Source organism: Lutra lutra, chromosome 13, assembly GCF_902655055.1.
Source record: "Lutra lutra chromosome 13, mLutLut1.2, whole genome shotgun sequence".
In the NCBI taxonomy this organism is placed as follows: domain Eukaryota; kingdom Metazoa; phylum Chordata; class Mammalia; order Carnivora; family Mustelidae; genus Lutra; species Lutra lutra.
The window spans coordinates 57,692,892-57,705,296 of record NC_062290.1 but is presented as its reverse complement, the minus strand read 5'-3'; the positions used below and the strand labels follow the sequence as shown (position 1 = coordinate 57,705,296).

Here is a 12,405-nt window from a genome sequence, read left to right as displayed (position 1 = left end):
ACAATTGCAGGGGTCTTTTCCCCACTTTTTCCTTTGTCTACTCTCACCACTCACTAAGTTTTGTGATATAAACTGACTTAGGTTCTTCAAGGTGACTGGGATGCTTTACTCTTCTTTGGGTTACAAAAAGTCTTCCATGTAAACGTTTTCTAAATATGTTCATTGAGGTGCTGAATGAAAGACTAGTATAGGTGGTCATGAAGAAGTTTAAACACGTGAATATGGGGTCACTTTCAGGTAACAGTGCTTCGTATCAGTCAAGACCCTGCAACAGCCTGTTGCGTCTCCGCTACTGTCCTGCTGTTGTCACCCTAAGCTGGATGGGGAGCACAGAACCCTTAGTTGGACAATTGCTGACTCCACAGAGTTTTGCAGCAAAGAATATCAAGGAAAATGCCTAGCACCTCGTATCTTGTCTCTTGGTATTTCATTGCCATAAACTAGCTTATGGGAAATATGTACAATCTGCTAGCTGAAGAACCCCTTGCCTCACAATAAGTAACAGAGAAACAAAGAGAAAAGAAGTATTCCACACCTACTCATGAGTTAGTGCTTTTCTGACATTTCAGAGTTCTGGGCAACATAAGGTATTCCAGGCAGGTGAGGTTCCAATAGTGAACACACAGCACTCTATGTCTCCCTAGAAATACACGAACACCAAACCCTTCATGCACTCCCCAACCCCAAGATCAGCACATTGAAGGAACATCTATAATAACATGAAGCTAGAAGATAAAAAAAGGTCTGAGAAGGTAAGTAAAGATTCCAGTGCATGGGTAGCTGGCAGGCTCATTTGGTAAAGCATGAGACCCTTGATCTTGGGATTGTGGGCTTCAGCCTCGTTTTGGGTGTGGAGATAAAATGAGAGAGACAGACAGACAGACAGATTCCAATCCAAATAGTTGTTAGTAGATCTGTGTATGAAGATCAAAGGGGCAATCTAAAGTTAACTAGTCCTCACTGTGAAGCCTCTAAACAAAACAGCGTAAAAGCAGAGAAGACAATCTCTGAGATGAAGTCTAGGAAATGCTTCTAGACTGGGGCTCAAGTGACCTGGGGGTCTAGAGAGAAAAAAATGATGCTGGTACCTGAAGTGCCAATTTTAGATAGGCAAATTTAGTATGAAAAGGAATTTCCTATCCCCAAAGGACTAAATCAAATGAGAAACAGGCCTACCTTCAAAGAAAAGTGTCCAAAAGATTTTAAGCTGAGACAAGGATAATATACGTATATTTATGCAGGAGAAGTAAAGGTAAAAATCTTGAATTCCTGTGGGTAATGGCAGTAGATTATCCACTGAGGCAGCATGAAAATACAATGAAAAAAAATGTCTGGGGCTTTGTATTATGAAGAAGGGGGAAGCTTGTTTTCTCAAAGGGGGACAAGCCATGGTAAGCATTTGATTCATCATTCAACCTCCAAAAACAAGAATCATTAGTACCTTAGCAGCTAACACTTCCTTTTGACTAGGATTACTACGAGCCCTGAAAAATAAGCACAAAGTCAAACTAAAAGGACAACCCTGCATTTTTTGTTCAATTTTTCAATATATCTTCCAAAATACTTACTGCCTTTTTTAAAAAAAGATTTTATTTATTTGACAGACACACAGAGAGAGGGAAAAGCAGAGGGAGTGGGAGAGGGAAAAGCAGGCTTCCTGCTGAGCAGGGAGCTGGATGCAGGGCTCTATCCCAGGAGCCCGGGATCACGATCTGAGCCGAAGGCAGACGCTTAATGACTGAGCCACCCAGGTGCCCCATACTTACTGCCTTTAAATATACTGTCAGTTTAATTATGTTTTGATAATGTGTTTCTTTCGAAAACCTGACAGTCTCTTGGAAGAGCTGAGAACTGTGGTAGCCAAATTCTTCCCACCAACAATAAATACAGCAGAATAATGTCTGTAATATCCTCAAGGAAAGAAAGTATGGCCCTAAAATCTTATGCCCAAAATGCCATTTGAAGTTTGGCAAAAAACACATATATATACACCCACACACACAAGTATTTTATCATTTTTTGTAAAATTTTTAAAAGATTTCATTTATTTGAGAAGGCGGGGGGAGGGAAAGAGAGAAAGAGAGAGAGAAGGAAGAAGGAGTCCAACTCAAGGGTTGATCCCAAGACCTTGAGATCATGACTTGAGCCAAAGGCAGATATGTAATGACTGAGCCACCCAGGCACCCCAAGCATATAACATTTTGAACATCTTAAGAATTCAGGGAATATAATATGGCTCCAAGGAACATTTTCCTGGAGAAATTACTAATGGACAAATTCAGCCAATTAACAAATCAAAGGGAAGTAAAATAACAAACAGCAAACAGTGAATTCATTTCATAGTAGGAATAAGAAATTTTAAAAACTAGGATTATGTTACAAAACAGTACAGACTATAACCCTGGCAATAAACAAATATATTTCTTAAAAGATTTATTTATTTGAGAGAGAGAGATCGAGCAAGTGTGCACACAAGCAGGGGGAAGAGGCCAGGGGGAAAGGGAAAGAATCTCAAGCAGACTCCCTCCTGAGCACGGTGCCTACATGGGGTGTGATTTCATGACCCTGAGCTGAAATCAAGAGTCAGATGCTCAACCAACTGAGCCACCCGAGCTCCCCAATAAACAAATATATCTTTATTTATTTTACACACACACGCGCACACACACACACACACATTTTGGGGGGGGAGCAAGAATGTGCATGCGTTTGAGTGGGATAGGGAAGGAGAGAGGGAGAGGGAGAGAAACTCTTAAGTAGGCTCTATCCCCAGTGTAGAGGTCCATGTGGGGCTCAATCTCATGACCCTAAGATTGTAACTTAAGCTGAGATCAAGAGTCGGACACTCAACTGACTAAGCCACACAGGTGCCCATATAAACAAATATTTTTAAAAGTTAGGAAGAAAAGGGGAGGACAGGATGGGAAATAGAATATGTATGCTGATTTCTTTTCTTTCACTTAGCTCTGTCAACACAGGTTGAGGCTGAAAAATCAAGTAACAGGGTAAGTACAGGTTTGTTTGTTTTTTTTAAAGATTTTATTTATTTATTTGACAGAGAGAGATCACAAATAGGCAGAGAGGCAGGCAGAGAGAGAGGAGGAAGCAGGCTCCCTGCTGAGCAGAGAGCCCGATGTGGGGCTCGATCCCAGGACCCTGAGATCATGACCTGAGCCGAAGGCAGCGGCTTAACCCACTGAGCCACCCAGGCGCCCCAGGGTAAGTACAGGTTAAAGGTACAAATAATCAGCTATAACTGTGTGGTAGAAGGGATATGAGGGATGAAAAAGTAGAAATAAAATATCCCGTGTAAAAGAAGTGGTCTCTAATATATTCATGCGCCTGTGGGGGGTATATATAAACTATCAGATCAATTCCCCTTTCCAGCCTCCCTTTTCACAATTGCTCTTTACAAAAGGAATGCGTGCCTTCTACACATCCCAAATATTTCTTGGGTACAGTGCCCAGAGGTAATGAAACGTAAGGTGTATAAAAGAAAAAGAAATCTACATATAAAGCCAACTGTTTTCCCTTTCTCAGAAATAATTTTGTTGAAAGTGTAGAATGGGGGCGCCTGGGTGTCTCAGTAAGTTGGGCATCTGCCTTCAGCTTAGATCATGATCCTGGGGTCTTGGGATCCGGCCCCGCATTGGGTTCTCTTTGCTTGGTGGGGGGCATGTTTTTCTCTCTCCCACTCCCCCTGCTTGTGTTCCCTGTCTCACTGTACTTCTGTCAAATAAATGAATAAATTTTTTTAAAAAACTGTAAAATAATGTTTAAAGAAAGTATTTTAGTATGTGATGGAGTTCAACAAATTCAGATACGTATAGATTGGGGCTGCTGGAATTACATTTCATTAAAAGGAATTTACTAATTCCATCTCTGATTATTATTAAGAAATCCATTATCCCTGAAGGAGAATCCCATTAAAGTAAAGCATAAAGTACAGGGAATATGTGGTAATTCCGTATTTCATAGACATTAATACACTTATAGCAAAGTTCTATGCCTAATCTATCTGAGAATTAGAATTCAAAAGCAAGATGATTGCCAAGATGAGGTGTATCAACAAATTATTTGAATTAAAAAAGGGAGACACTTGTTTTCTGATTTAAAAAATATATGAACTAGATGTGTTGAAATTCAAAATATATCTATTTTCTCAATTCTTTCTAAGTATACTGTATTGAACAAGATACCTAAAGGAATGAGTAATCAGCATAATCAACCCATAATCAACAGTAATTTGATATGCTTGAGCAGATTCTTTGGTATACACTTCCCAGAAAGTGAGAAGAAACGAACTTGGTAAAAACTGGTTAAGAATTCCTTGTGTAGGGGCGCCTGGGTGGCTCAGTGGGTTAAAGCCTCTGCCTTCGGCTCAGGTCATGATCTCAGGGTCCTGGGAATGAGCCCCCAATCGGGCTCTCTGCTCAGCAGGGAGCCTGCTTCTCTCCCCACCCCACCCCACCCCCGCCTGTCTCTCTCTGCCTACTTGTGATCTGTCAAATATATAAATAAAATCTTAAAAAAAAAAAAAAAAGGAAAGAAAAGAAAAGAAATCCTTGTGTAAGTCAAGAAGCTTCCAACTTTTCATTTTTAACAAAAGTAGAGTTCCTGGGGCGCCTGGGTGGCTCAGTGGGTTAAAGCCTCTGCCTTCAGCTCAGGTCATGATCCCAGGGTCCTGGGATTGAGTCCCGCATTGGACTCTCTGCTCAGCGGGGAGCCTGCTTCCCTTCCTCTCTCTCTGCCTGCCTCTCTGCCTACTTGTGATCTGTCAAAAAAAAAAAAAAAAAAAAGGTAGAGTTCCTGAGTTACTACCTTTTCAGATCATTAAAAATGACTAACAAAGGGGCACCTGGGTGGGTCAGTCAGTTGAGTATCTGATTCTTAGTTTCAGTTCAGGTCATGATCTCAGGGTTGTGAGATCCAGCCCTGCTTTGGGCCCCACACTGGGCATGGGGACTGCTTAAGATTCTCTCTCTCCCGGGATGCCTGGGTGACTCAGTCGGTTAAGTGTCTGTCTTGGGCTCAGGTCATGATCCCAGGGTCCTGGGATCGAGCCCCGAAACGGGCTCTCGGCTCAGCAGGGAGCCTGCTTCCTCCTCTCTCTGCCTGCCTCTCTGCCTACTTGTGATCTCTGTCTCTATCAAATAAATAAAATTTTAAAAAATAAAAAATCTAAAATGGTTCTAAAATTTAGAAGTCATTTAAAGAGAAAACATCAATAACAAAACCATAATGAGATACCATGTCCCCCCACTAGGATGGTTATAACAACACAAATAGTAACAATTGTTAACGAAGATATGCAGAAACAAATTCTCAAACACTGTTGGTAGGCATGTACTATTTAGCGCAGCCATGTTGGAAAACGGTTTGGCAATTCCTCAAAAAGTTAAACAGTGAGTTATCATATGAACCAGCAATTCTATTCCTAGGTATATATCCAAGGAAATAAAAAAGCCTATATATGCAAAAACTTGTACATAATGTTTATAGCAGCATGATTCATAATAGCCAAAAAATGAAAACAACCCAAAGGTCCACTGAATGAAGAATGAATAAACCAAGGGTGGTATAAGCCTTCAATGGAATTATTATTCAGCCAAAAAAAAGGTATGAAGTACTACGGATTAATGCTATAACAAAGATGAACCTTGAAAAAATTCTAAGTTAAAGAAGCCAATCACAAAATACTACATCTGGAATGACTCTACTCCTACAAAATATCCAAACAGGTAAAATTCTAGAGACAGAAAGCAGACTGGTGTTTTCCTAGGGTTGCAGGTAGAAGGGTGGAGGTGGAGGTTGAGGGATAATGGGAGTATAAATGCTAAGAGGTATGAGTTTCTTTAGAGGTGATAAAAATGTTCATGGGGCACCTCAGTGGCTGAGTCAGCTTGGTGTCTGACTCTTGATCTCAGCTCAGGTTTTGATCCTAGGGTCGTGAGTTCAAGCCCTGCATTGGGCTCCACACTGGGCAAAGAGCCTACTTTAAAAAAAAATTTTTTTAAAAAGATCTAAAATTGATTGTGGGGATACTTATACAGCTTTCTACTTAAAGAACAGTGAATTGTACACATAATGGGAGATTGTTGGGTATGGGAATTATATCACAATAAAATGTTTAAAAAAGAATAGATCGCTATGATTTTTGCAAATAATTCAGAAGGAATTAAGAGGATTTAGTTTCACTGCCATATAAAATGTTAATCATTATCATATGTAAATATGGTCTCTTAATCATTGCATCTAATATGTATATTTATGTTATATATGTTAGTCCTCACATATATGTATACATATATACATATGTATATAGATGCACATATTCTCGGGTATGTATATTAGTATATATAATGTACATTCATACATTATGTATACACATGAAATTGCAGCTATATTTCTGACTCAATCTAACACAGTAGTAATTATTCATGGCTACATGATCTAACTGAAAACAAATGTCTATCTACCAGATTTAAAATGTACTTCTAGGGCGCCTGGGTGGCTCAGTGGGTTAAGCCGCTGCCTTCGGCTCAGGTCATGATCTCAGGGTCCTGGAATCGAGTCCCGCATCGGGCTCTCTGCTCAGCAGGGAGCCTGCTTCCCTTCCTCTCTCTCTGCCTGCCTCTCTGCCTACTTGTGATCTCTGTCTGTCAAATAAATAAATAAAATCTTTAAAAATAAAATAAAATAAAATAAAATGTACTTCTAATAATTATTAATAATAATGTAAAAAATAAAATATTGAAAGCATAACTGATGTACTGTTTTTAATCAACTATATAATAAACTAATTCAAAAGAGTAATCAGTTTTGTCTTATCACAGCAATTAAAGTACAGATTTTTCTTTCAGAAAAATATTATAGGATAAATAAAATATATAAGGCTATCGAACATAAAAATTTCAAGTATTAAGATAAAATTCAGTAAATTCAAATGCAAGCAGAAAAAAGGTATTTTTTAACCACTCATATTTGAGATGTTTTAAAAAACTATACCTAAAAAACAGAACACCAAAATCTGCACCTAAAAACATGCAACAGTGGGAGCACCTGGCTGGCTCGGTCAGTAGAGCATGCAACTTTTTTTTTTTTCTTTTCAGTGTTCCAGAATTCATTGTTTATGCACCACACCCAGTGCTCCATGAAACACGTGCCATTCATAATACCTACCACAAGGCTCACCCAACCTCCCACCAGCCTCCCCTCCCAAAAAGCTCAGTTTGTTTCTCAAGAGTGCAAGCATGCAATTCTTTATCTTGGAGCTGTAAATTCAAGCCCCATGTTAGGTGTAGAGATTACTCAAAATAAAATTTAAAAAAAAAAAAAAAAAGCTACAAAAACATGCCACAGTGTAGTTTTTCAAAAAATTTTTAAGAGTTAGGTAACCCACTCTTAAACATATAGACCACTACTCTAAACAAATGGTTAAATAACCATCCATTTATACAGATAGTTCAACAGATCAATTAACAGATGAACAATCTTAATATTGCACTGTATGTTAACTAATTAAGAATTTAAATACAAATTTGAAAAAAAAGATGGATAATGAAAGAGAATCAAAAGAAATACATAAGCCCTTAAAATCATTAAGAAACATTCATACATATATAAAACAAAGTAACAACAGATAATGGAAGCTCTTTTAAACACAGTGAGTATATAAAGTCAATTGAGTTTGTAAAGACTTAGATTTTTCTGCAAAATGTATTAAGAATCCTGGATTAAGAAAACAACCAATTCAAACATGGACATCATGAGATCCAAAGATGCAGGATGGAACTTAAGATAATGTAATAGGAAGAATTCAGACTAAGATGCACATAAACAAATGAGTAATAAATGCAATTACTGCTCTGTAAGTATGACTCCTAAAAATGATGCATTTTTAAGGAGTCTTTTTGTACATGGCTGTTTTGTCTTCTGCTAGAGCTTTAAGTAACACGTATGTGTTATAAAGATAATATTCAATCTTAAGAACCACTGAAAAACCAGATTATTCCTTATGTAACCCCTTACCTGACATTCTGAGTAGGATTCCACCTTTCAGAGGGCAGTTCTCCACTCTGTGGGTCATCTACAGGCGGATGAAGAATTGAAATGCATACATCTCCATTCTATGAGACACAAACATTAGATTTCGTAAATACTCAAAAATATGATGTAAAAAGGGACATCAGTTCTGCTGAAGTTTCTTTCATTCCTAGAAAATCTGCTTTCTCATCATTAGGGGAGAAAACAATTCTGCTTTTTCTTCATGTTTGCAATCAACGCTGAAGAATCTTTTTTAAAGATTGAATATATTTATTTGTGTGTGTGTGTGTGTGAGAGAGAGAGAGAGAGAGAGAGTGCGTGCGCGAGCATGCGCTAGAGGGAAAAGAGGAGAGAGAGAGAATCCGAAGCAGACTCTGCCCTGATCCAAGAGCCCAATGAGGAGCTCAATCCCATGACCATGAGATTATGTCCTGAACCAAAACCAAGAAGAGTCAATCGCTCAATCAACTGAGCCACACAGGCACCCCAAAGCTGAAAAATTATTAAACATTTTTAATACTATGGGGGTGTCTGGGTGGCTCAGTCCTTAAGTGGCTGCCTTCAAGCTCAGGTCATGATCCCGGGATCCTGGAATGGAGCCCCGCATCGGGCTCCCTGCTCAGTGGGAAGCCTGCTTCTCCTTCTCCCACTGCTTGTGTTCTCTCTCTAACTTTGTCTCTCTCTGTCAAATAAATAAAATCTTTTAAAAAATCTTTTTGAAAAAACTCTTTTGTATTATAAATATTAGTTCTGACCAATCTGTAAGATGTATTTTTTTTAAAAAGAAGCAGTATGTTGATAGCACCATCCTTCTAAGAAAAACTCATTTAAAATTGAGAGGGGCGCATGGGTGGCTCAGTCGGTGGAGTGTCTGACTCTTGATTTTGTCTCAGGTCATAATCTTGGGGTTGTGGAATCAAACCTCACATTGGGCTCTGGGTTCTGCGGGGAGTCTGCTTCTCTCCCTCTCCCTTTGACCTTCATCCCCCATGCCTGACTGCTCATTCTCACGTGCTTGTGCTCTCTCTCTAAAATAAATATATCTATAAAAAAAATAGACCTATATAATAACTGAGATTCAAGAGTCTTCAGGAACAACCAAATATCTTTATTTTCAGACACATCTGAATCTAAAGTACATAAAAAGAAACAACCCCTCCCAAAATTTGACCTCGCTTAAAATCTGTCTAGAGAGATGCTATAAACCACCTTTAACATCCATGGTTTCAATAAGTATGGTTTATATAAACTGAAAATATGCCTCCCAATAACTTAATTTTAATTCCCCCAGGATATGTATAAAACTCACTACTTTTGGGGGTAAGATTTTATTTATTTATTTGAGAGAGAGAGCACGCAAATGAGCATAAGCAGGGAAAGGAGCTGGAGGAGAGGGAAAAGCAGATACCCTGCTGAAGCAGGGAGCCTGACACGGGGCTTGATCCCAGGACCCTGGGATCATGACCTGAGCTGAAGGCAGATGCCTAACGGACCTAGTCACCCATGTACCCTTTGGTTCATAAATTTAAAATTATAGGACCTAATCCACATGTACATTTAGTTTAAGTCAAATACATATGGATTGCTTACCATATGCATCACAGATTGTTATTCAATAGAAAAAAGACTAAGACATATTCACCAATCTTAGCCTAAAAAGAAAGATTCAAAATTCTAAATATTTAGAGATAGAACTAAAATATAAAAATCTTACATATACACAACCAAAATTTAGAAATACACACAAAATACACAACCATATCAAGATAACAGAACATTTTTAAAAGGAGAATAAAATTTTTAATAAAATACCAAATACTAAATTCTAAAACTTGTTAGATGCTATGAGGAAGGTTAAAAAGAAAAAAGCACAAGAGAAACAAGGAGAAATTTAGGGTATATTTGGATAGAGGACACCTGGCACATGGTGTGAAAGACAAACTAAAGGCTTAATGTTTGAGAAAGCTTTGAGATGGGTCTTGAATAGTAACTATAATTTTAACAACCTAAAAAAGAAATTTAGACATGAGTTAGCCCAGAGAAAAAACCAACATTATAGGGGCGCCTGGGTGGCTCAGTGGGTTAAGCCTCTGCCTTTGGCTTGGGTCCATGATCTCAGGGTCCTGGGATCGAGCCCCACATCAGCTCTCTGCTCAGCGGGAAGCCTGCTTCCCCCTCTCTCTCTGCCTGCCTCTCTGCCTACTGTGATTTCTCGTAAAATAAATAAATAAAATCTTAAAAAAAAAAAACCAAAAACAACGAACATCATAAACAGAATATGCTAGGGCAGTTCTATTTGTTTTGCACTGCTACTGTAACAAATCACCACACACTTAGTAGTTAAAACAGCAATTTATTGTTTTACACTTTTGTAGGTCAAAATCTGACACTATTCTCACAAGGCTAATTCAATGTGTCAGCAGCAGTGTACTCCTCCTTTCTGAAGTCTCTAAGAAAAAAATCTCTTTCCTTGTCCTTTCTAAGCTTCTGAAGGCCATGCACACGCCTTTGCTCTTGGTCTTCCTTCCTCTAATCTTCAAAGCAAGCAATGTTGCATTTCTCTGGGCCTTTCTCCCATAATCACATCTCTCACTCTCATTTCCTGTCTACCTCTTCCACTTGAAAGTTACAGTGGGCCCACCTGGGTAATCCAGAATAATCTCTTTATTTTAAGGTCAGCTAATGATTAGCAACTTTAATTTTTCTTTAACATATAAGCTAACATAACACAGGTTCCAGGGATTGGGATGTGGAGTCTTCTGAAGGACCATTATTCTACCTACCACAATGGTAAAGAAACCACCTGTAATGAAAAATAGATTACATATAAAAATTAGACCAGAAAAATATGTTACTTTGTTCTGAGTTTATACCTATACACATAAAAATTTCTGAGCTGTGGAATGACATACGTAGATTTGTACTCAGAAACAACTTATTAAAAGATGGGCATTTCAATTGATGCAAAGCATTTGACAAAATGCAACACTTTTTCACGATAAAAACACTAAAAAAATTATAAATAGAAGGAAAGTATCTCAACATTGTAACGGAATTAAAAAAAAAAACTCAGGGGGGCCTGGGTGGCTCAGTGGGTTAAAGCCTCTGCCTTGGGCTCAGGTCATGATCCCAGGGTCCTGGGATCGAGCCCCGCATCGGGCTCTCTGCTTAGCAGGGAGCCCTGCTTCCTCCTCTCTCTCTCTGCCTGCTTCTCTGCCTACTTGTGATCTCTGTCAAATAAATAAATAAAAGTCTTAAAACAAAAAAACCCCTCACAGCTAGCATTACACTAAATGGTGAAATCTTTCCTCCTAAGATCAAGAACAGGACAAGGATAATCATTTTTACCACTGATATTTAACACTGCCCTGAAAGTTCCAGCCAGAGCACTAAACAAGAAAAAAGCAATAAAAGGCACACAAACTGGAAAGGAAGAAATAGAATTATTTCCCAAAAAATGACAAAATTTCAAAGAACTTATATGATGGCTACTAAAGCTAATAAAGAAATTCAGTGAAGTTGTAAGATATAAGATCAAAACTCAAAAATCAGATTTACTTCTCTATACCAGCAATAACCTAAACAGGGTAACGTAAAAAGGATTATTGCGAAAACAATTCCATTTACAATGGCATCTAAGAGGATAAAATACTGAGGAATAAATCTAACCAAGGAGGTGAAAGATCTGTACACAGAGAACTATTAAAACACAGCTCAAAAAATGAAAGACATTAAGGAAACAGAAAAATATCCCCAATTTGATCTACAGATTAAATGAAATCTTCATCAAAATCCTAGCTTCCAGGGGCAACTAGGTGGTTTAGTGGGTTAAGTCTATGCCTTCAGCTCAGGTCATGATCTCAGGGTCCTGGGATGAAGCCCCGAGTCAGTCTCTCTGCTCAGCAGGGAGCAGGGAGCCTGCTCTCTACCTTCTCTCTCTGCCTGCCTCTCTGCCTACCTGTTATCTCTGTCTGTCAAATAAATAAAATCTTTAAAAACAAACAAATCCTAACTGTCCTTTTTCCAGAAATTAAAAAACTGATTCTAAAATTTATACAGAAATTTAAGGTACCCACAAAAGCAAAAACAATCTTTTTTTTTTTTTTTAAGATTTTATTTATTTATTTGACAGGGAGAGATCACAAGCAGGCAGAGAGGCAGGCAGAGAGAGAGGAGGAAGCAGGCTCCCCGCCAAGCAGAGAGCCCGATGTGGGGCTCGATCCCAGGACCCTGAGATCATGACCTGAGCCAAAGGCAGCAGCTTAACCCACTGAGCCACCCAGGTGCCCCAAAGCAAAAACAATCTTAAAAAAGAAGAGTAAATGGGGTACCTGGGTGGCTCAGTTAGTTAAGAGTTCT

The 12,405-nt window shown here is 38.6% G+C and overlaps 1 protein-coding gene across 1 annotated transcript in view; it reads right to left on the bottom strand.

Moving 5' to 3' along the window:
* Window positions 1–12,405, bottom strand: part of UBE2R2 (ubiquitin conjugating enzyme E2 R2) — a 122,689-nt gene that overhangs the window by 11,172 nt on the left and 99,112 nt on the right. The window contains exon 3 of the mRNA XM_047700165.1: window positions 8,032–8,129. Coding sequence (XP_047556121.1) covers window positions 8,032–8,129 — 98 coding nt within the window. The remainder of the gene's footprint in view (window positions 1–8,031; window positions 8,130–12,405) is intronic.